Source organism: Corvus kubaryi, unplaced genomic scaffold (assembly GCF_017639235.1).
Source record: "Corvus kubaryi isolate FWS band 111438036 unplaced genomic scaffold, C.kubaryi_AGA036_p1.0 66, whole genome shotgun sequence".
Classification (NCBI taxonomy): Eukaryota; Metazoa; Chordata; class Aves; order Passeriformes; family Corvidae; genus Corvus; species Corvus kubaryi.
In genome coordinates, this window is record NW_024582054.1 from 11,455,881 (window position 1) to 11,480,529 (window position 24,649).

At 37.6% G+C, this 24,649-nt stretch overlaps 1 protein-coding gene across 2 annotated transcripts in view; it reads right to left on the reverse strand.

Moving 5' to 3' along the window:
- SNX6 (sorting nexin 6) overlaps positions 1–24,649 on the reverse strand; it is a 41,565-nt gene that overhangs the window by 5,088 nt on the left and 11,828 nt on the right. Inside the window, exons 2-14 of one of the 2 annotated variants that reach the window (XM_042047423.1) lie at positions 24,505–24,552; positions 18,860–18,964; positions 17,029–17,139; positions 15,352–15,473; positions 13,276–13,399; positions 11,957–12,052; positions 10,536–10,641; positions 8,611–8,686; positions 7,286–7,325; positions 6,057–6,143; positions 4,992–5,151; positions 3,857–3,942; positions 3,434–3,511 (exon numbers count right to left, since the gene is read on the reverse strand). In XM_042047423.1, the coding sequence (XP_041903357.1) occupies positions 3,467–3,511; positions 3,857–3,942; positions 4,992–5,151; positions 6,057–6,143; positions 7,286–7,325; positions 8,611–8,686; positions 10,536–10,641; positions 11,957–12,052; positions 13,276–13,399; positions 15,352–15,473; positions 17,029–17,139; positions 18,860–18,964; positions 24,505–24,552 (1,206 nt within the window). In that variant the 3' untranslated portion in view covers positions 3,434–3,466. The remainder of the gene's footprint in view (positions 1–3,433; positions 3,512–3,856; positions 3,943–4,991; positions 5,152–6,056; positions 6,144–7,285; positions 7,326–8,610; positions 8,687–10,535; positions 10,642–11,956; positions 12,053–13,275; positions 13,400–15,351; positions 15,474–17,028; positions 17,140–18,859; positions 18,965–24,504; positions 24,553–24,649) is intronic. The other variant, XM_042047422.1, reaches the window with a different exon arrangement.

Below are 24,649 nucleotides of genomic sequence, written 5' to 3' on the forward strand. Positions count from 1 at the left end.
GTGTTTTGATACAAGGGATGTCGTGAAAACAAGACAAAGTAAAGCTTAGGAAAACCCAGAGCAACTTTAAGCTTCTTTGTACTATGCAGCTGCACACATAATTGTGCCAACGTAAGGGAAAGGAAGAATCATGCATCATCATCCTTCCTGGCAACAGTCTGCCCTTTCATCAACTTAAACTCAACCCACGGTCGGATTTTTAGCTTTTTCAAAAGTCTTGAGTTGCAAACCAAAAGGTTAAGAGGATAGTAGCAATGCTTCCAAGAAGTATTTTATAGGGAAGTAGTATAAATGTAACTGGGCAGAGAGGGTTTACTTAGGATTTGTATATACAGTGTCCCTGATTTACTAGAAGTTTATTTCCCTATTGCCCTCGAGTCTTCTAGAGCTACAGGCAGGTATAGCTCACAAAATGTGAGCTGCGCCTCAGAACCTTCTCTCAATTCTTTGGTTACTCTGACTTCTGTGCAGCCACCTCTGTATTTTGGGATTTGTGTTTTTCTTTCCACACAGAGCAAGTAACTTCAAACAGCAAGTCAAGCAGCAGCCTTCACTGTGTCTGAATTCCTCCAAAAGACAGCCTCTCAAGTGAGTTTCCAGCACCCAATGCTACATCATATTTCACCTCCATGTTTTTTGTGTGAGGCAGCTCCAAGTCCAGAAGACACATGGCTGTGGGGTATGCCCAGCCCCTGCCCTGGAGGGATCTCTGCTGAGATAAGAGATTTCGCAATCGCCCAGCAGGACTCCCTGGAAAGGCAACCACTTCTATGGTCACGGCAAGAAAAGACAGACCCACAATCCTTTGGGAGACACTATGCAGATCATTCGTAACCCATTGGTCTGTACCCATCCCAGACCCTCTGTAATCCATTGGTCCCCTACCAATCCCCTGTATCCCTATAAAAGCGAGCTCTCTGGGGCCACTCCCAGAGAGGGTTCCCGTCCCTGGCTCCCCCCTTCGCCGGAGGGGACCCACAATAAAGCTACCACCGTGCGGAACCAGCCACACGAACCTTCTCGTGTCTCTCTCTGGTCTGGCTTGGCCTGGAGGCTGCCCTGCAGAGCTGAGCTGGAATCACGAACTGGTATCACTAAAGAGCTGACAGTCTCTGCAAGGGCCCTCCTGCCAGCAGCTGAGGGAAGACACTGGACCTCGGGAAGGCGATTCCTTTTGGGACCATCTCCCCGGACCGGTCACCTCTTCCTGGGACAGAGCCGCTGACCCCCTCCACCAGCTGTAATACATGGCTAGACTGATTCAGAGACAGATCCATCTGCATGGCATCTAGTGTGGAGGTACTCATTACAGAAAAAGAAAACCCACAATAGAAGACTTCTAGTAAAAGCCTGCAGCAGTGGGTTTCCATTGTCCCCAGACCTCTTCCCCACTTAGCATTTTTGCCAGAAGCAACCACTTAGACTTAGGTAACAGGTCATGTTGCAAAGTTTGTCAGGCACTGTGCTCCACACACGACTGACCAAGCAATTGCCATTTTGCTGCTACTAAAACTTCACATGCCTGCCTCCAGCAGGTGCAAAAGCACAGAGACAGGGACTGCCACAGCATCAGGCAAAGTATTTTGCCCAGAACCTAGAAGCAGGGGGCTTTCGATCTGATGTAATTAAGTGACTGCCTACATGAAAAACATAGCTTTCTTTTTTGCTTCTACTAGTCCTCCTCTGACTGTACTCCAAGACGAATTAGGTGTCTAGAAACAGCCCAGCTTAGCCCAGTCAAAAACAGGGCTACCTAGTCCTTGAAATGGAAGCATTGTTCATGATTTCATTTCATCATATTCCCCTAATATTGGTCTTCCCACATCAGGGCACAATATTACATCAAAAAAACCCCAACAAACAAGTCTTTTAATATCTTCTTTCTTCCTTTTATGGAACTAACTCAGAAAGTGTCCACCAAACCATTTCATCCTTCAATATTCTGTACAGACTAATGAAAACCTATCCATAAGGCTCTCTTCAAATACCTTAGTTACAGCACTAATAAGAACATTCCCCATTATATAATGTTGAAAAATGCAATCTACTGTACTTGTAAATTCTGTAATAATCTAACTCAGAATTCACAGAAAGAAAAACACAGTAACCAAACTGATCCACCTGTAGTAGCTTAGCTTATTTTAAATATGAAACAGTGGCATTGAGAAAACAGAACTTTCAAACCTAGTGAGAAACAAAACATCCTTTTATTCAACAGGTTACAGTATTTGTTAACATTTCAAGATTTGTCACTCTTAGTCAAAATGACCTTTGATTATTGTAAAGCTTTAAAGATTCAAAACTGCCTAGTGAATGTTGTTGCTCCATGATGAAGTAGGTGAAAAGGGTCAGCAAAAACAATTCATCTTCAAAAACAGAACTACAATTTAAAGCTTCTATTACAGCTTTATGGACTCCTTGTTAGCAAATTTACTAAGACAAGGTAAGTCACAGACAGACTGTCCAAAGAAATGCATGTTAAACACAAGCTGTGACAACAAACTCAAGCTAAAAAACTAAAGCAGTTCCAGGTACACTGAGGACATAGGAAGTACATATCAAGTTGAAAGCTACAGAAATTAGGCATCTTCCACCTTCATTCCACACTTACTAGTTGTCAAAATTCAAGAGAATATTACTCCAAGATTGTGACTTGTATAGTTAAAATAAGTGATTCTTTAAGGATACTCTAGAAGACAGAGACATTGTCTAAGAATTCCACTTCAAGCCATGTGGAGACTTCAGCAAGGGTTAGTTACAAGAGATGATGAAGAGTCAATGACTGAAGCAGGACAGAAGCAGTGTGGATTCATTCCCTTACTAAAGCACAACATGGCAAATCAATAAGAACTGTTGCAAGAAAGACTGTTAGGACTATTTAAAGTAAGGACTGTTCATCTTAAAAAGGAGTCATGCGTTCCATACATTGCTGATTGCTTTACCAGTAATATATAAATATTTCATTAAGCTGAACTTATACCTACAAAGATTTAAAAAAAAAGTCCCCCCAAAAAACCTTTTTTACAGTGCATTAGTTTTACAAGCAATAGGTTTAGGGGAATGAAGAATGACACCATCAACACTACTGAAAAGAGTGTAAAGCAGCAATATACCTCTTAACAAGTCCTTTCAACAGATATATTCTGAGTTAATTCACAGCTTCCTAACCAATCCAGTTTCAGATCTGAAGAGAAATGCTAAAGAACTAATTTTTAAAAGAAAACTGCCTCCAGGTATAAGACTGTTCAAATAAGAGAGTGTTGTACTTGTCCATGAAATCAAATACATTGTGAAATTTAAGGACAGTACAGGCCCCTTAACAGTTCTTTTCCTACAAAAATTTATTTTCCTGGAAAGGCTATCTGCACCATGCCTCTTTTGTTAATGGTTTAGAGTTTAAAGGCAAAAAGGTTCAAAAACATACTCATCATACCAGACAGGCCAGTGTGATCTCATGCTTAACATCCTATACATCAAGTCCCAAAATCTGGATAACAGGAGAAACCACTTCCTAAGTGAAATGGTGAGATGAAATTTTAAAAATAGGCAAGTTTTCAAACTCTGCAGATGTAAATATCAAACAGCCAAATAAACATAAAACTGAAGGCAAAATTTTCTTCCAGGATATGTGCTTTCCAAAGGCACCTCAAGCATACCCATCTCTCAGAGAGACACTCCACTTGTACTTTTTTGTCTTCTCTGTTATTAAAGAAAGTTCACCTTTCTGAACAATGCTTAACTTAAAATTCCCCTTCCTGAATGTGAAGTATCATACAACAAATGTAGCCATTCTGGTTAATCAAGCATATAATATTCAAAATCACTTGAAATATAGGCCAAAAAGGATCATAATTACCTTAGCATGCTTTAATTCCAGTTCTGCTAGTTCCACCAGATTTTTTCTGAAGGCTGCAACTCTTCTTGTCTTGAAGTCTATCAGTTCTACAGAAAATAGAAACGGACTCAATAACAGTATCCCTGCTAGTGACCTCAGTGATTAACAGACATTCCTTCAGGATGGAAGAGGTAAAGGGTGAGAGAAGGAAAAAAGAAAAATCTTGAGTTTAATCTCAGCACATTCTGGGCTCAAAAATGCTGCTACACGGTTGGAAGAAAGCAAACCATCACTGCAGTACCTCACCTCTAGGAACCTTTTGAGGACAAAAAGCTTTTTTGAAAAAAGACTGCCACATGAATGCTTTTAATATTTATTTCTCTTATTCCATCTGCACTGTTCTTTCAAGGGTGATAAATGGAAGTCTTTAAGGAATATACTAAAGTTAAAACTAGGAAGAACAACAGTGCGCTTTCTGCATATACCTTTGTGGCTAACAGGATCACTCATTCTCCACTGTCTCATTTACAGGAATCATTAACCAGATTTACAGCCTCAAACAACTCTTCAGTGATAAAAACGAAAGAGCATGGTGTTTAAACCTTGAACAGATCTGCCACAAATCGTGAGTCAGATAACTACTAACTCACTGAAGTATTAACCTAAAAAAGACAGTAAGTTTCCAGAAGAAAAATAACATGTAAATAAGGTTCCTTTTCTCTATTAACTCTGTAATTCAGTGAAATCTCATTTCATTATTTCTCCCTTCTCTAATGTAGTATCATATCTGAGACAGACTGGTGCCGTCACAGAAGAAAGCATAAAACCAAAAGGGGAATTTTAACAACACTTTAAAGTATTTGTTTGCTATTACTGCTAGCAGTTACCATTTTGTATCCCAGCTTATGTATGTGAAAAAAAAGCTTAACAAGTAATTTGCACTTAGACTTTGCTCTGCCTATCAGAGCTATGAGGAGCCAAAGAAAAATATAATTTGAACGTTCTAAAATAAGTAAATAATCATTAAAAGATAATATTCCTGCTTAGGAAACAGTATAAAAACCTATTTTCATTAATTACATTAATTCTCATTAAGAACATACTAAAATATGTTAAATTAAAAGTAGTAACATAGGATCAAGGACCACCCAAATACCTTGTTTTGCCGATTCAGAAATTTTCTCAAATTTCTGACAGCATATTTGCTGAGTAGTTTCAGCTTGCAGCACATCTTTATTTTTTGCTCTTGCTTTATCCAATGCCTTATTAGCATTTTCATAATCCACTAGTGACCTAGATCTTCTATATAGGAGATCCTATTAAAAAAACAAAGGTTATATGGAGTTTATAAGACTCTACCCAAGGATTTTACTATATTCCATACAATTAAAAAATCAAATTAATATTAGTCCTTCTTGCTGTATTTCAGTTCTTACTAAATTATTTGCATTCACTTTACTTCATTCTGCAAGTCACAGGAATGTCTATACTAGATCAGATCCACAACATAATACTGTCTGGTCTCCATCTTGTCGGACAGAGGCTAGCAACAGACGGCTTAGATCAAACTCCAGAAAGCCAAAGAAGGCAAATCATGGGAAATTTCACAGCTTCTTAGATTAGAAACAAACTACATTTACATTATGCATTTGAAATACACACAGAGCCCAAGAAACAGTAGTAACATTTTTGGTGCAACAGTTTGTGATCTTACTACAGACATTTTCTGTCAAATGCTTGCTCATTCTGTGACGTTATTTAATCATGTCACATCAAACAACAGTAAGAATGAAATTTTCTGTAAGCACAGAATATCAAATTCAGCCCATGCGTTTTTGTATCAGCACTAGTAGATTATATGGAATACCCAATTTTAATACTTTAAAAAAAGCAGAACTGCTTGCAATTACAAGCACCGAACACACTGCAAACACACAAACAGCCCTTCCACTGTGTTTCATTACTGCATGATTTGGCCTTGACAAGTGGCTCACTCAGTTCCACACAGTCAGTCCCACATCAGCAACTGCTTTGTTACTCCTTATATGCACCAGAGACAGGTTCTACAGCTAAGGAAGAAATTGCAGGCTAGGGGTGGCAGCATTTTAATCTATCTATATTGTGAGTTGATGATCTCTTACCACTTTCTCTCTCACTCTTTTTTTTTACGTTAAAAAAACACAGTGTAAAAGAAACACTGAACAAAAACCTATAAATTCACCTTAGCAGCTTGAGATTCCCTAAGGTAATATTTCAGAAGATCAGAAAGTTTAAGATCTTCATCAGCAGATACCCGAGCCTCTATTTTCTGGAAAAACAAAACAAAACACCACCACCAAGCAAAAAAAACAGTAAGCAAAAGGATCAACTTAAAACATCCAAACTTCGGATATTCTTTTGTATATACAAATTCAATGTAAAATATACAGTACATGACAGATAGTCTTTTTCAAAAACTAAGATCAGGCATTAATGACAGGATACTTAAAAGATGCAAAATGAGAAGCAATATTAGGATTTTGTATTAAAATGTAAGCAATAAGCTACTCTCCGAGCAGTAATTGACAACTGGCTTTCTACATTAAACACTGCTTTTTTCCCAATAGCAATTATATTTATCATATGCTAGAAAAAATGCAGAGAAACAAATTTATATTAACAGTTGCACAAGTAGTTTTATGTTGTTGTTGAAATCAAAGGAAAACAAATTTTTAAGGCACCTTTGCAGACTAATTGTGTAACTGCATGCACTAAATGGTTTAAAAAACCAATAAACTAATTTGCTTGTATTTGAAACAGATTAGAAATAGAGTCTGCAAGCGCATTATTGAAACCCTAATTTTTAAAAAAATAATTTCTAAAATGCAACATTTTGAGTCGAAGCAAGTAATTCTGTTAATTTTCTTTCAAGTATGTATTTGTGCAGATACAATTGTCAGTTTAGGGAATACACACATTTTTCATTTGCAAGTTTTCCTGATACATGGCCCACATCATCTCTCTACCAAACCAAACAAGTAAGGCAAAAGAAGAGATATTTGAAAAACTGATTAGAAGCATAAGCAATTCTACTTCTGAGTCAAATAATTGCAGAAACCGATCTTGGCTCCAGAAAAAAAGCAGCATGGCCACCATTTTTTTGGATAAAGGATTACATTTCTTCATTTCTTTTATCCATAACATGTTCTGTGATTCCCAGTAACAAGTATGGAAGATCTCTATGCATTTTAGAGGAACAGCAGCTTTACAAGGGTATTACAGGAGACTGCCTAGCAATGTTTAGTCAACCAAAGAGTCCTAAGGTTCAATCATTTTACAAAACACATGACTGAAATCTTACGTTTTCTCATTCCATACTACACATTGCTTAAACGCTCCATCTAGAAGCTCACATATTAATCCACATATTAATGCCTTGTTGGCACATGAGGTCTGTTTCATAGTACATACCCTTGTTTTGTCAAATAACTCTGACACCTTCAGAAAAAACCTGTGCAAAGGAAACAGCTCATATTACAACATTGTTTTAAACAGTCTAATTACTTTCTAGAACTCACACTATAGTCTGCATCTGGCAATAAAGACTGCAAAGGCACTTCTTAGGATTATAATCCAAAAACTCAGAGAACATACTAGTTTGAAACTTCAAACATGTGGGAACTGTACAATGTAAGAAAGGCAAATGACAAACAAAGCATAACTGATGGATATTTTAAAGTAAAGAATAATTGCTCAGCTCCTCAAGGATTCTTTATTCTTCTGTGAATTAAACCCCAAACACCAGCACCCTGGTCAATGGTCTTACACTATTATCAAGTGTGCTTTACGTAAATTTGAATGTACTTTTCTTCACCCAGTAAACATGACGTATGTCCTACTTGGAATTCAGGGATGCTGAGCAACAGTGTCGCAACACCTCCATTGCAGAAGACAATACAAGGCTTCAGTCTTACAGCAGACTGAATTACAATCAAATTATACTATTTTGACAGAAGACAGATGTGATTTCTGACAGACCCTAACGGACTGCAACAAATATCCACACTATTATCAAAGTATCTGGTATATAAGCTGTCACCACATTTGGATGTATATCACTGTAATTCAGGTAAATTAATAAGTTAACTTTCACATTCATGTCCTACCTGTCGTCACACGGACACCAACATCACACAAATGAACTATGTGTGTATGTTGATAACCACTGACATCTTTAAGCTAGTTAACTAAGTTTTATTTTCAGATACACCAGACTTCATCTTCAAGCAAATCTGAAAGATTAAAGGACAAACATCTGTACATAGAGACCCCCTGCTATTTTCAAAGTTCTGGGGATCTCAGTAGATCGCTTTATTTTCTTAAGGGCAGTAAAGTTGCCAGAACAGCACAACTATTCTTCAAGATGTTGGTACACTTAAAAAAATGCATATACTCCAACTGAGACCTGCACTTGCTGCACATGTAAAAAGCATTTGTAACATTTTAAAAAATGGTGAACAGTTGTGTTTTTTTCTTATTCAATGAGGACTTTTCCATCTCATCTGTGTAATTTTCTACAGACTGTAGAAAACAGCATTTTTTTACAGACAAATATTAAAGCGGAAGTATTAAGTGCAGCCTGCTAAAGAAAGGAAATACTAGAGAAGCAAATATCTTAATGTGATACAGCTATAAGAAATTCTGGTTTTCTCCTAACAAGAGCTACCAATCTCAGCAGGTCACCATGAAGACTGCTACATAGCAAATTATCCCACAGGTTATTAACAATATCTTACTTGCATATGTCTGTGGAGTCCTGCGTTCCTAATGCATATAATGAAGAACCAATTCTATTATAGTCATCCGCCACATCTAGAAAAACAAACAAGCACTTGTTTTACTATCTCATTCCTCTTCTTTCTTTTATTCAAGAGCTTTAAGTATTAAATCAATGAATGATGAAAACAAACAGATCCAAGCAATGAACAGGAAAATACATTTGCTTGTTATTTCTGAAGTTTATATGCCTTTAAGCAGATTTTTTTTTTTTGATAACACAACCTTGAGAGATTGAGTGGGTCAATTTCCACGCAATTCTTTACTCCACATGTCATCAGTGCAGTTGGTTATAGTGAAGAATGGTATTAGGAAGCTATTAATCTCCCCTTCTATTCCTCCCATTTCAACATAAAAACAGATTTGCTGCTGGAAATAGTAAGTCAGTGTATTTTCAAGCCCTGCACCTCTCTGTTGATCATGTTATCCATAAACTACAGATTGCCCATTTCCAAAACAGGTTTCCCATGTCATTGTTCTACTCCTCTAGCCAGAATTTCCAAAGGTGCCATTTGTCCCAATTCACAGTTTGGTAAAAGTTGTCAATAAACATCCTATGTGATTCAAGCCTGGAAACCAATGAAGCTTTGTCATGAGTTTGATCAATCCTTTCCCGTCAGATCCTCTACAACCTCATTTCAAAGGATTTTCTTGGTTCTACAACCAATGTAAAAGCCATTCTCACTCTGTAAATAAATCTTGGCACTTCATTTCTATGAAGGAAGTTCAGTCCTCATTTTAGGAAAGCAACCAAAAACACCAGAAACCACTTCAGGTGGGTACTGAATGCAGACACAGGGCCCCTTAGTAATTCACTGAGCCATAACTGACTCTTTCCATCTCCTACCATAGATACTAAAACTACAGAAGACTCAGTCTTCATACAACAGCAAGAGAAGCATCTGAAGAACTCAGAAAATCCTTGGTTTAATGTCTCATTCAAACTCCACTTTAGAGATCTTATCAATGGAGATTCATAAAACGTTTGTGACCTGGTCTTGTGCAAACTATATTACTTTAGACAGCAAAGACAATATCTGTAAATAAGACCCAAACTTTGAAGAAGCAGACAGAATCTGGAAAATCAATTTTGATTTATCTAGGCACAAAAACTTATAATCAAGGGCAATATAGGTAATTTTTTCTGAGCTTCTCAAAACACAGTAATCCTAAATCAAACACAACAGTCCTAACCCCAAAGGTTTTTCATTTTCTCAAATAAATGAACTGCACTTGGGAAGACCATCTAGAGCTTTCAGAAATCACATTAGCTAGCACTGAGCTCACAAAGACAAATCAACACGCAAGTGGAAAATCTTGTCTCAGTATGAAAAGGGGTCCTGCAAACCATGCTACTGAATGTACACATTCCAGCCTCCAATCTAAACAACTAAAAAATGGAAATCTAATCTAGAACAATGGCCCAAACAGGAGTTTGCTACAAGCAAAAGTACTTAGTTAGCAAGGTAATGCAATGCCCAGTGTGCCAAGAGATTGCATTTGGTGGAATCAACCACATCCAGTCAATAACAACTTCTCTAGGTGTAAAATCACATGTACTGCCATACTACCCACCTCTACACATAAATGACTAAGTCAGACTTCAACAGAATATTAATACTTAAAGTGTACTTCTTTTCAAGCAGACAGCATGAAGAATCAAGGTATCCTCAGTGTTGCACCAGGCTGTTCTTACTCCACATAGTCTACTGCAGCAAAGCCTAAACTTAGAAAGTCAGATTGAACTTCTTTAGACTCTGAAGGCTACTCTTGGAGAAATGAATTCACTTTTCACATGCAAAAAGAAAACTAAAAATTACTTCTCCTCATGAACAACTTCTGTACACTTTAACCACTACTATTTTCACCCTGGAAAAAACCTCACTTTTATGTGATCTCGTCATTTTATCAGATTTGGCAGAGGCATCTTTGACTCGATTGTGATATTCTACAAGGAATGTTCTCTCATGTTCAAAGAAGTCATCCACATCCTACAAAAAAAAGAGAACAATTGAAAAAACAGGATTTCACTCACTCTCTACAGAGCAATTGCAGAGTAAATTTGTACATTTCACTGTTGCTGTGACAGGAAATGCAGCTATTTTTATTGTCTAAAACACCATTTATGTAAACTGATTTCTTCTCCACTTATATAATGATCTTAAGTTCTATTAAGAATTTAGTAAGAACTAAGAATTTGCAACAAGCATTCTAAAGGTCTATGTTACTAAACATGAAGGAACATCAAAGGGTCACCAAGGGTGACAGAAATAGAATACATGTCAAGTACTTAATTTAAAAAAGCATCTACCTAGAAAAAGGGGAGAAGGGATGAAAGTCACCCAGCAGTACAGAGGCTGTGGTCTCAGATGAGATGATTTGAACTCCTAGCTCAGAACACTGATCTTAATGACATACTTCTGTCAATTTGGTAAACACAGGTAATTGTTAGTATTTTCTGTATTATAACTTGACATAATTGGTTTAATACTTATACTTAAAAACCCTCTAAAATAACACAGATGCTCAATACCATGAAATAGCCTACAGCATGGGCTTTGAACAATGTTCTTATGAATGTAGTAGTTATTTGGACTTTTTTTTTCTCCAAGTCATCTTTAATCCATGGTTATATCCACTTTCCAGCAGTTTCAAAAACCAAGACTTTGAACCTAGAAACTTTTAACTCTTGTAAAAATTGCTGTTACCACTAGAAAGAAAAGAAATTAAAAATTATCCTCTGCAGAACTTCTGTTTGTTATAAAAGCAATCTTGTAGCTTTTGGAAAAGTGAAAATTAAATTGCATTTTCTTCTTTTTCTCCCCCCTCAGTTACATTCTTACATCTACTGGGAAAAATCATATAACTTCTACTGCTGCTCCTAGCCTTGAAATAGTAAAAGGATTCTACAAGACTGAGAAAATTCACTCAATTAGTAACTTCTGAACTGAAGCAGTTGTCACACCTAGTTCTCCTTTCCACTACATAAAATGGCAGGCCTGAACAAAAAAATCCAACCATATTATCAATTATCTATGTTTATTAAAAAAAAAAAAAAAAAGCTTAATTTCACAGAACAGGAGAAAGAGTACTGAAAGCCCACAAGAAAGCTCTCAATCCCACAAGAAAGCTCTCAATTATTTTGCATCCAGGCCACAAGTTCTCACCCATGGTCTGCCACTAATTCTTAAGTTAGACATCACCATAAAAATCCCATATTTGTACCTATGTAAAATTCTGCTTCATTTAAAAGGACAACAACAATGTTCATACATTTTAAATCTTGCTATGTTACGCAGTAATCACCTTTACTCCTGAAACAATGACACCATCTGCTGATTTAACCATATTTTTGAAGAAGTCTTCAAGTTTCTCTTTCTTATTTTTCCCACGAACACTCAACTGAAAAACAAATTAATTTACCAAGTTCAGTCATTTTCTGGAGGCAATACAAGCTTTAAAAAAGAAATCACAGAATTACATACCCCTACTTGCTACACCTAAAGCAACTTTCCTGTTCTCTGTTCACTCTTACACTCTACACTAATGGGGACAGGGCACCTTGCATCCCCAATGAAGACTACCTCATTTACTAGATTGCTCATCACCTAAAATACTATTCTAGGCAAAAAAAAAAAAAAAAAATCAGCAACATTCTAGCACCTACAGACAGTACCAAATGTACAGAGTGTACATTTCAGTTATCAATAACACACTATTTATCATGCACAGTATAGCTGAGTTGATGTAACTATAGTTAATACAACCATGTTTCACCCTTCGGTGAATGGCAGATCTTTGACTTCCAGAGGATAATGCTGGTTTAAGCCCCCTCACACTCCTCCTGTCCATCTAACTTCACCCAGTTTTGAGTGCCTGAATCCATAAACATTTCTACATCAAGAAACAGAGGAACCTCTGTAACACATTTTGAATTATGTATGCAGTTGAGCCAGTCTTTGTAATAATTTCTTTCAACGTTGATTCCCCAATTTTAAAAAGTAACTGAAACTCTTTGCAGAATACGAGCAACCACTAACTCCAACGCCAAAGAGTTACGAGGCCAAAAGTACTCTCCATTATCTCAATTCAGTATTTACATATGGATAGCCACACTAGTCCAACACTTAGAAAAAAATTAACCACATTTTCATTTCCATCATTAACAAAAAGGTTTTATTTATCAGAACATTTCATTAGAAATTCTCTCTAGTTTTGTTAGCAACAGAATTTATACCACAGTTCCAAATGCTAAAAATTAGTGTTCCATTTTGTTGCATAATTCTTTCTCATAGCAAAAAAAAAAAAAAAATTCAAAGAGTGGAAAAGTATACTGTCATGTGAAATCACCCAAAAGCTCAGCTTTTTAATCCAAAATATACTGGATTTCCAGTAATATTTTTGATGCCGAGGTTAGAGCATGTAGTGCATTTGGTTCCCCAGGTGGCAGAAAATGAACTCCTACAGACTAAATTAATTTCTACCTTTTACAACACAAATATGTCTGGCATGAAGGAATTGATGTAATTTCCTCCAGGAGGTAATTCCCTCTTAATCAATTTTCCATCCTACCATAAAAGTACATCTTGATTTCTCTCACCAGCAATTCAGTTTTCAATACTCACATCCTGATTATATTCCAAGAATACATGGAAATTTAAGTCCTTTCTCAAAATAGGATGTGCTGCCACGCGACACAAAAACACTTCATGCATTGCAACTGTCTTCTTGAATATTGCCAAATATTCACTAAAAACAAGAAATAAGACAGACATAAGAATTTCGTATGAAGCAATTAAGTTTGAGATAAACCTAGTGAGCAGCTTTAAGAGACCCTAAGGAAGGGTACAAAATTACAAGCTGATATAACGGAGTTTATCACTCCAATGTTTGATAGAGACATAAATAAATAGTACAATGTTAATACTAGGGAGAAATTTGAAGCCCAAACACATTACAGAGAGACTTTTAATGAAGAGTCAACAAAGACAGTCTAATTTTTATGGTTAGCTAACAGATGCTGGTCTGCTGAAACTGTAACCTCATTTCATTGTCCTTTCCCCAGCACCCCAAAAATCAAGAAACTGAGGTACAGACTACAGTCCCTAGGCACTATGTATTGATGTGCAAATTCCTTCCTCCCCATCTCCATCCCCTTGCCCATTTGCACCCTCCTTACTTATTTATATAGTTCATATACTTTTGTTAGCTGATTAGCCAGTCTTTTATTTCATGTTAAAGCACCTAGCCTTTTTGAGCCAAAGCTTACATGGATGTCTCACTTCGTGGTTCTAAAAGTGAAATTAAGAGCTGCATTTGGTAGGTACAACAAAAAAATCACATTTAACCATAATAATCACACAGTTGCCCAGTTCAGCCAACTCAGCTTCAAAGCAATCACTCACTTGCAATTTAATTAAGAGGAAGGCACTCTTACCAAATACCAGTTTGCTAGAATTCATTGTGCTTTGCAAATTCAGTAAGATGCAACTCATCTAAAAAATGAGGAAAGGGCTCTTTTTCCCATTCTGAGGTCAAACAGCAAAATTATAATCAACGCTTTTCCTTCCACTATGTGCAAGGAGTTTAAGATTTACATACCAGCAAACCAGCAGGGCCAGTGTTGGGAGATGTTTGATCTCAAGTGATAGTAGTCATTCAGTGAAGACAAAAAAGGAGGATGCAGAGGATGGAGGTGGCAGTAGAAGAAACCCAAAGTTTTCTGTGTTATCCAACCCCTAACCAGACCACAAGAGAATCATGATCAGGGCCGCTGGAAAACCAGATTCTTTAAAATCTATAGTGTTTTGCTCATTTCCAGTTTTCTGCATATGAAGTGTATATCTACTCTGCTATAAATTATGCTGTACATATCACTAATACAGAGCTTTTTAAGATATTTGCTCACAGCAGCTGAAGTTCGGAGAGAAAGCAGCAGTTCTAACAGTTCTATGTACTTTTCTTGCCAATTCAGAGCTCTTGATAGAAGCAGTCTAGAAGCAGCGTAAATATACACTTGAAAACTGAAACCAATGACAGGAAAAGATCAAAGAAGTGAATGCATGATAAAATGGACGAAGCAAGGAGAAACTTCACTGTGTAACTCCATATGGAACAAGAAGCTTCAGAGCAGATATTTCAATATAAATTAAATTCATATTAAGGGAAAATAGTATTTTCAGGAAGTATATTCTCCTTGTGCAAAAAAAATTTTTTAAAGTGTCAAAAAAGGAATTTTCTAGTAATCTTCGTATTTCTTGGGGAACAGAAGGTTGGCATCCATGTTTACAGTACCAACCACATGCACAACTTCCTACTCCCAATCACTATATGTATAACCTTGAAGTCTCATTATGCTTATAAAATGTGGAACACCAGAACTAAAAAAGAAGTTATCTCCTCCCTTTGCAGATGTTCTGTGAAGAAAAGCATCTAAGTACTTTATTTCTTATAAAAGAACGCTCAAGAACAAGCTGATGTATTTCCTGTTTCAGAAGATCTTCCATGAAATTATTTCTACAATTTTCCTAATGGCACTGATCATGATCACTGAGATTAACCCTGTTTACATAACACCTGGATTCTCAAGTCTGTATTTCACAGAGAACCATTACAGTGAAATTGGAAACATGGGACAGTAAACAGCAATAGAAGTTTTGGAATATAAATAAATAAATAAAGTAGTAATAAAGTCTACATACGCTTCCAGTTCTTGTTTCATCTTGGTGAATTCTTCTTTAGTCATTGATCCTTCCCCTTCTCCAAGTTTCTGCAGTTTCTCCCTGGAGGCATCAAAGTCAGGCCTGGGTGGTGCCGGTGGAATCTGGAATTGAATCCAATTTTTTTTAAGTTCTCATTTTCTCAGTCAAACAACACCCATTCACAGTACAGGAACTGCAGACTGCCTGCAGCTTTTTAATACATGTTTCTCTCTTTCATCATTCATTACAGCATTTCTGGATGAAGTCTCTCTTTCACGAGTTATACACATGGCATTACTATACCAATTTCGGTCAAGCGTCCTTGAAGATTACTAGAGTATTAACTAATGGCTTCAGTTTAATTACAACAGAAACCAAATAATACTTCATTTCCCATGACAATGAATAAAAACTTGAAGTAATTATTTTTTAATTAGTTTTGGTTTAGCTTAGTTGGTAAGGATTTCTTCTTGTTTAAAGAAAAAAAAGAATTCCACAATTGTTTTCACACCATCCATTTATAACTCCCCAAAACTTTAAACCAAGAAAACCATTCCCTATTGTTTGCAGACACTAGCTCTTTCTTGCAGCACTGCTGACATTAAAGACACGTGTTTAAATAACAAAGCCCCTAGTCAACAAGTCTCTAGGTTAATTTTATAATACAGTATATTAACACTGAAAGAGAAAACACCACAGTCAAACTAATCCTGAATTGCTGTCAGGAAAGGAACACAGAACAAAGTTAAACTAAGTTTAAATTTTAGTTTACCGATACTGGCCCATTATATTAACACTTACAAAAAAACAAAAAATCCAGTATCTAGACGGTCAACCATTTGAAACTAGTTATTACCACACTGAAGGTCTAGTCACTTCAAATAGCTTTTCTGACTAAGAAAAGACTAGCTCAAGAATAGTATGACACATCACAGATTATACTCATTATGATGTACCCACTAATCAATTAGAAATATCTGTTTATGCTCTGAATCAGCAAACACCTCCCCCAACACAAAATGAATAACTTTCATACCAAGATGACAAATACTCCTATTTGCAATTAACATATGAAGAGCAGCACCATTTTTAATATGCACTATCATACAGTGCCTCTTTTGAAACCTCTGCTCCTGGAAGGCCTGAAATAAACTTCAAACCGTAAGTTACTACATATTGAGGTTCCCTGTAGTTCCACATGGTATTTAAACTGTTTTTTCTTTCCTCTTATTTATGGAAAAATGATTCTGATCTTTATAATGAGAACTCAAAAAGTCTAGTTACGTCACTCTGCCATTCCAGCTAAAACACAAGCAACATGAAACTTGTAACTAAGTTAAACATTAGCTTGCAAAAACAATACCACCAAGTCACACAGTTCAACTCCCTCCCACACTTTTAACACGGTGGCATAAAAATACACTTGGAGACAAATTAAACTACTCATTCCTTAGGAGTAAAAGGCAAGAAAGTATAACAGCTACAGTAGCTTTCTTCCAAGCTTGCTTCAACCATTAATTTTGTGTAATTGCATAAAATTAAGTATTAGAGAAGCTGATCTGATTTTATACGGAATGAACACCTGCTGTTTCCACTGGATTTAAAAGCAGTCCCAAGCAGTTTTGATACAGCCCACAGAAAACAGCACATATAAACCAAAAGAATATCAGTACTTACAATATAGCCAGCATAATCCTCATTCTCAACAAAAGAATCATGAAGCCAAATAAACTCTTCATGTTGCCGGACAACAGAAAATTCATTTTGTTTGAAATTTGGTAAGGAACTCTGGAAGGGTAAAAGGAGGTAGAATTATGGGGGGGAAGGAGGTAGGGAGGAAGAAAACCACAACAAAAACCCACAATGTTTTTCATTAATAGATGAGAAAAAAACTTGAAGGAACAACAAAAATGTCCCCAAAAATTCATACCACAGTAACTACCCTCATCTTAATTAGTGCAGCAATCAACTGGCATGTTTGCCCAAAGAGGTTGTGGAGTGTCTGCTCTCATAGACATCTCTAATATTTTTATCAATTTAATCCTGTTATCAATTTAATCTGTTTAGTATCTTTATCGATGATCTGGATGAGGCAATCAAGTGCCCTTTAGTCAATCTGCAGATTGAAGTTGGGTGGAGGTGTTGATCTGCTGAAGGGCAGGAAGGATCTGCAGAAGGATCTGGACCAGCTGGATCCATGGGCAATTGCAGGAGATTCAACAAGGTGAAGAGCCAGGTCCTGCACTTGGGTCACAACCCCAGAGAGTGTGACAGGCTTGGGGCAGAGCAGCTGGAAAAGAACCTGGTCAACAGTAGCTGGACATGATCCAGCATGTGCTCAGGCGGCCAAGAAGGCCAATGGCATCCTGACATGTATCAGAAATAGTGTGCCAGGACCAGGGAAGTCACAGTTCCTCTGTACTGGACACTGGTGAGGCCGCACCTCAAGTCCAGGTCTGGGTCCCTCACAACAGGTAAGACATAGAGGCGCTGGAGCATGTCCAGAGAAGTACAGCAGAGCTGGTGAAGGGTCTGGAGCACAAATCTGATGAGGAGCAGCTGAGGGAGCTGGTGATGTTTAGTCTGGAGAAAAATCAGGGGTGACCGTACCACTCTCTACAAGTATCGATATGAGGCTGTAGCCAGCTGGGGGCTGGTCTCCCCTCTCAAGTAACAGGTGACGAGACAAGAGGAAATGCCTCAAGTTGCACGAAGGGAGATTTAGATTGGATATTAAAAAAATTTCTTCACCAGAAGGGTTGTCAAGTTTTAGAAGGGGCTGCCCAGGGCAATGGTTGAGTGACCATCCCTGGAGGTATTTAAAACACGTGTAGATGTGGCACTTAGGGACATGGTTTAATGGTGGACTCAGCAGTGCTGGATTAATGGCTGGACTCAATCTTAGAGGTCTTTTCCAACCTAAGTGATTCTATGATTCTGTAATCAAAACCCAAATGGACAAATCCTGAGCAATGTGCTCTCACACACTAATTTAATGGTGAGAGTGAGGGAGGAGATAAGGATTTAATGATGTCCAGATATTTTATTCAACTTTAATTATTCTGTCACTCTGCAATCAATAAACATTCAAATCTAAAAAAAAGCCATAAACAATAGTAATTAAAAATGATCCCTGAATGTACAATTACAACATATGTTCTTAGAATCTGAAATTATAATAAAATCTAATTTAATTTATAAAACTATACTGAAGTATATTCATGTCTAGTAAAGATTCTACCTGCAAACAGGCTAATGAATAAGCATGGGAATGACATGACAACACATCAATACAAAAAAAAATGAACATAACTTTCTTCTAAACAGTTCTTTAGCTCTTAGTCATCTTTTTCTTACGCACTGTAGCTACACAGCCTCTTAAACATGAGATAATTCTACTTTCTCATTTCCTCTGGACTGTGTTACACGTTGTTTCAATAAACAGTTTAAGCAAACTCTCTTTTGTATATAATTAATAACTGTTGCGTGTACAAACCCAGGTTTTTACCTTTGTATGGACCGTGAATTTTACTTTATCCCTCTCACTGAGTGCATCTGAGATATCCACTTGCAGAGCAGCATCGGTCTGGAGATCTACATTTATTGCTCTAAGCTAAAGAGAGAAAAATATATTTAGCTTAAAATCAAAAAAAAAAAAAAAAAAAGTAAACTATATTTCCATTATTATTTTTCCTTTGAAATGAACCCTGATCTTCCACTGCTGAAGACAGATCACAAAACCCCCCAACATTAAAAGATTCTTTCCAGCAGAAAAAGGAAATCCAGTAGTACTTCTCAATGCACAAATGACCATACAAATAATAAGCTCCTTTACTCCATGTTAGTGCACTAATTTCATTTCTGTTCATTGTTAACCTGCTAGTAATTGAGATGCTCAAGACAAAGTACATTTACAGATAGCAACAAGTTGGGTAGATTTTTCTCTTTATTCTCCCCACTCCTCTGAACTGACAATCTGTCCTAAGTAAATATACTTGTAAAGGTAATTATAAAGATACTAACAGTTGGAAAGGTACTTTTAAGGAGAAAAGTGGTTCTATATTTCAAAGAAGCAAGAGCTGTTATAGACCTGATTTACTCACACTGTCTTCCACTATTCTTCTGTTCAACATCTCTCATCATATAATGAAAAAGCATAAAAAAATATCCTAAACTTCACAGAACTAAGTCTTCTTGGAAATACTTTTCTGAAAAAGCTCAAAGCAAAAAACTCAAACCAAAGACTTTGATGTCTTCAAAATGAGCATGAGAAATGGCAAAAGTGCAAGGAATACACATATTTTTTTCTACAAGACAAGAAACCTGAACTCTTTCACAAAATAATTCCAAAGTCACATTGAAAAAAAAAAGAGACAATGATCAAATATAGCAAAACTGCAATATTATCTGAGCACCACAATATCTGGCAGTAACTGGACCAAAGGCTTCATTCAACAGTACTTGGTGTAACTAACCTCATCGAGACCCCAACTGGAAATTCAAGTCCCCTCGCTCTTGCACCCTTGTTCTAGAGGAATTTGGAGGAATTTGTCTCATGACGATTTCATCATCATGACCAACAGACATTTGGAATGTTTTTACAAGCACTAAGGCTAATTTTGAAATCTTTTCCAATCACATTGTCAAAAAATATTTCAACATCACACTCACAAGGCATACCTTTTACTAAGACACAGTGTTTTCTTTGATGCTGCATTTTTTCTACAAATATCCCATTCTACAGTATAAAAAATGCTTTACCATACAGAGATTTGGACTTTTTCTCCATTAATTTTTTTCAGGATTGCATTTTTAAGTCCATACTTAAGTACAAAAATGCTTTAAGTATCCACAACACATAGTACAGAGGTTACATATGAGCAGATTTTGAAGGTAATGCTGTGAGGCACTGGAAAAGCACTAGGACAAAAGCATCACTGCCAAATCTTGTTTTCCATAAATTACCTTTATCTTAAATCACAGTGGTCAGATCCTACTGTAGTCTTGCTGTTAACCTCGATGCACAGACAACTCTTGCCTATGTAGCAGCAACCAGACTCATGTATCTTAGAATTAGTGTATTAAAGTAAACCAAAATCATGCACTCTAGCTGTGCTAAGGCTTGCAAAATATAACAGTTCAATAGCTCTTACACAAGTAGTAATAGCTTTTCCTTACAGTGAAGTTGGAAATCATTAAAATGACTGCACAGTAACATATTCACACACGTGATTCAGGCATTGCCTTTTGTTTTGTTTTCCCAAGGTTTAGGGGGTCACTGCCTCACACAAAGGCATATTATCATGCAATGGCTCCTTGCAGATCACTTCTCAGAGGCAGAATCTCCAAGCTCCTACTGAGTTTCCAATGTGCTTACCATCTAATTTAGGAAAGAAAAATATAATGACATACCAATGTCTCCCTTATGTCATGACACCACATTTTTCAGCGTGTAAAAAGGTTTTTGTGGTTACACTGTCTGGGGTACTGTTTGTTTTTCTCCGGTCCCCCCAGCATATGTTAACAGACTGAGTAATCTCAGCAAATAATCTGGACTATCTAAATGGTATTTTTGTAGTCTTTCACAGGTCACAAATATTTCTACCAAAATACTTTTCCACCTCTTTTTATTTTTTTTTTCAAAGTGGTACTATGTAAAATTCTAAAATTTGGTATAACAGCTGATAAAGTTTGTCATTAGACCATATCCAGTGCAGTGCAGCCTGATCTATATGCACTATTCACAACTTCAGATACAAAAGTCCTATCTGTGCTGAGATAGGATTAAGAACTACCTATGACTTTGCCTATGACATACAACTATACAGGACTATTTGTTTAATTTATACCAAGTTTGTAAGAGTTTTGAAGAGTTTAATCGTATGTTAAATTATGCTGTGTAGCCTGACTGCCAACAGGGAACGTTTTCATCTGCAATGGTAATGCAGCATTTATGAAAGGTGTCAAAGACAATCAGAAAGTTGAAGGAATTTAAATGTATTCGTGTCACACAACAATTCACTTTGCATTACTGGAAACTGAATTCACAAACAACATCATCACATCACAAACTTAAACAAACTCTGCGTCACTAGTTCCAAAATAAAACTGCCACCAATGGATGGTTTTCTAGTCACAAAGGAAGGAGAAAATGAAAAAATAAAAGAAGTCTGATACCAAAGAAAACTGAAATGAAAGCACCTTAAAGTACAGAAAAAATAGAGATAGGACCGTCCCTTTTTATCTTGCCCCCTCCAAGTCTAATACATACAATATCACGTAATAATTTTATGCTTAGATATGTAATCTAAATCCATGCTGAACAACTTGCAAAACAAAAACTGATTTAATTTTGTTACTTTACATTTTCTGTGCTATACCAAGAAAGTCCCTGCTCTATTCAAAGGGTCTAGAAAACACCAGAAGCCAAACCCAGGCCAAGCGATGTTACAGTACTAAAAGACAACACAATGCAAGGAGAGGATTTAACATCTAAGCTCTTGTTTAAGGATCAATTAAACTTCAAATGATAATGGGTGGAATCTGGTAGAGAGACAAGGGAAACAACCAAGTATTACATTCCTAGGTAATGTCATCCATTAACAGTAATGTCCATGCTCTGAGCTCTTCCAAAAATGTTAGAGTAGAAGGACCCCTTCTTCAGCCGGTTCTTTACAGGCAGATAAATACACAGAGCAAGGGGATGAAGAATACCTTTACAACAAAAGCTTTCAAAGTGTTTTCACAGCATTAAGTTTCCAGCAGACCTGTTCTATAGGATAGCTCATTTCCTCTGAATAAGTGTCAGCCAAGCCAGCTAAAGATTATATAGCTATACGATACACAAGACAGTACTAATGGAGCAATACTACACCACTTTTCAAAGCATGCATTGTTTATGTTAGAGAGAGCACAAAAATCTCAACAGGACCCAAGTTACACCAAGCAAACTCAATCCAGTCTTCCTAAGGGAAATTCAGAAAAGCAATTCCCACAAGTTGATTTTAAGCAGACCATTTATAATAAGTTCCTTCTACAGACCACCCACTGCTACTTCCTCAAAGATGATTCTCAGTACTCTGTTTTACAGTTCTCCAGAAAAGGCTCCATATGGTGTAACACAATTGTTTGAGAATTACTCTTCAGTGTGGCATCAGCATAAATTCCAGCCCTCTTTCATCCCATCACCCTAAGGTTAAACTTAACAAGACTGTAGCCAACAAATTCCTGCAGCATTAAAAGTACAGTTGTCACAGCAATATCTGAATTCAACAAAGGCAAGACTATCGCTTTTCAAAACTAAAAGCTCAATTACTCCAACCAGAAGTTGCCATCCATGCTTTCAAATAAAGGCTTGACCTACTCGTTATTTAATTGCAAAGACAGGAAGACAACAAAACAGAACTAGGGAATCACGTTATGAAAAGATGTTTATTTTTACTAGTAAGAAAAAAAAGTACTACAGTTTTGAAGATTAAAGCACAGCAAATCCATTCATGAACAGACTGCCATATTGCTTCTGATTAATTTCCCATATCACAAACAAAATCATGCAGATAACAACCCGTGTTTTAACCCCAGGGATTTACACAGAAGAGAAAAAATTAAAGCCCCACAGTGACCAGTGATTGGAAATAAGAAACCCTAAAAAAAATTAGGGAAATTATAAGGACACTGTTCTAGTTTAATTCCTCAGTACTGGACATGCAGGACAGGAAAAAAAAGACCACACTTGGCCAACTGAGATGGTATATTGTGCAACAGTACAAACAAGACTGCTAAGAGATTTCTTAAGGTTTTCAAATTACCTTGTGAACTCTTAACGACCTGCAGCCTTAGAGGGTTAATAACCAGCCAAACAAACAAGTTTCACACGAGGTGAGATCTGCATTGTTATATTCTACCTGCACCTTCAGTAAAGGCAACTTAACTGTGCGCATCAAAGGCCATTCCTAAGTACCAGGGACAACCTATGTAAAATACCAATGTAGTTAAAATTCCACAGTTAGTAAGTTCTGCAGTCCTTGTTCTGAAGACACCCAAAGGACAACAACGATTTCTACCTCCTCTCTCTTTTATTCAATATTCTTAGTAAATATGTATATAGTATATTTATGTATATAGTATATAGCTATATACATAAAGACAAAAGCTTTACAGTGGCCAGAATTGGCCTGATACAATATTAGAATGCCTTTTTACATTTCTGGTCATAAATTTGGAACATAAAATGCACTAAATTTAACACCTGACTGTGGTGTGCATGATAAAACATGCACCATCACAGTGTTTCTCAGATTTTTGTATTTTTAGTAATATACTGTACACAGTCACTTCAATAACCACCAATAGCCAAGGGAACCTAAGTGACCCTGAAGCTGCTCACCTACCTTGCTCACAGTTGGTCTTTCTCAAGATACTAAGTGACAGGAGTAATCAGTCTGACTAAATTATACTAGATTAGCTGATTTGTTGCTTAAGAGAGGCAAGCAAATTAAAGAAATACGGATACAGCAGTCAGAAGAGAAACTAAGGGCAGAAACAGGAGGGTGGAAAAAAAGGTTTTCTCAGTAAGAAACATAATTGTGGCATCCTGTCCCAACAACAGAACTTCTTTCCAATAAAGAGTTTGTTATGCAGCATGTGTCTGCAATGTAAGTGTCCCATTGTTATCTATGGGAGAGCCCCTCGGGCCTGAAGGGAGAAGGGAGAGCAGGACTGCATCTCCCAGGCCTTGGATGACGGCTGGCGATGGAACCTGGTGCTCCCCAGGGTTGGTCAACCTGGGCAGGACCGGCCCCGCCGGGCGTGTGCAGCGGGAGGGGGCCGGGGCACAACCCCTCCCAAGCTATTCCAACGACAGCATGAGAGAACTGTCCTTCCAAAACTTAAGTGACAGAATAATGAAGAGCACACGCACACAGACGCCGATATCAGCGGGAGACTGTGCCAGGAGCATATCCCGGCGGGCGGGCGGACGGACGGACAGACAGACAGCCCGGACGCTCGCCGCCCGGCAACCCGCCTCCCTCCGGCACCCACGCGGCGGGCTCGGGCCAACAGCGCCCGGAAGCCCCTGAAGAGAGGCCGACCCTGTCCCCCCCACGCCCAGCCCCAGGCGCCGGGGTCCCGACGCCTCCCCGCAGCACTTACACCTCGGTCCTCCTCCGAGAGGAAATCTGGGCCGTCGTCCGAGCCTTCCTGCTTGGGGGCGAGGCGGCGGCGGGGGCGGGGGGCGCGGAGGGGCACGGCCGGCGGCAGGGAGGGTGAGGGGAGACAAAGCGCACAGGTTAGTGAG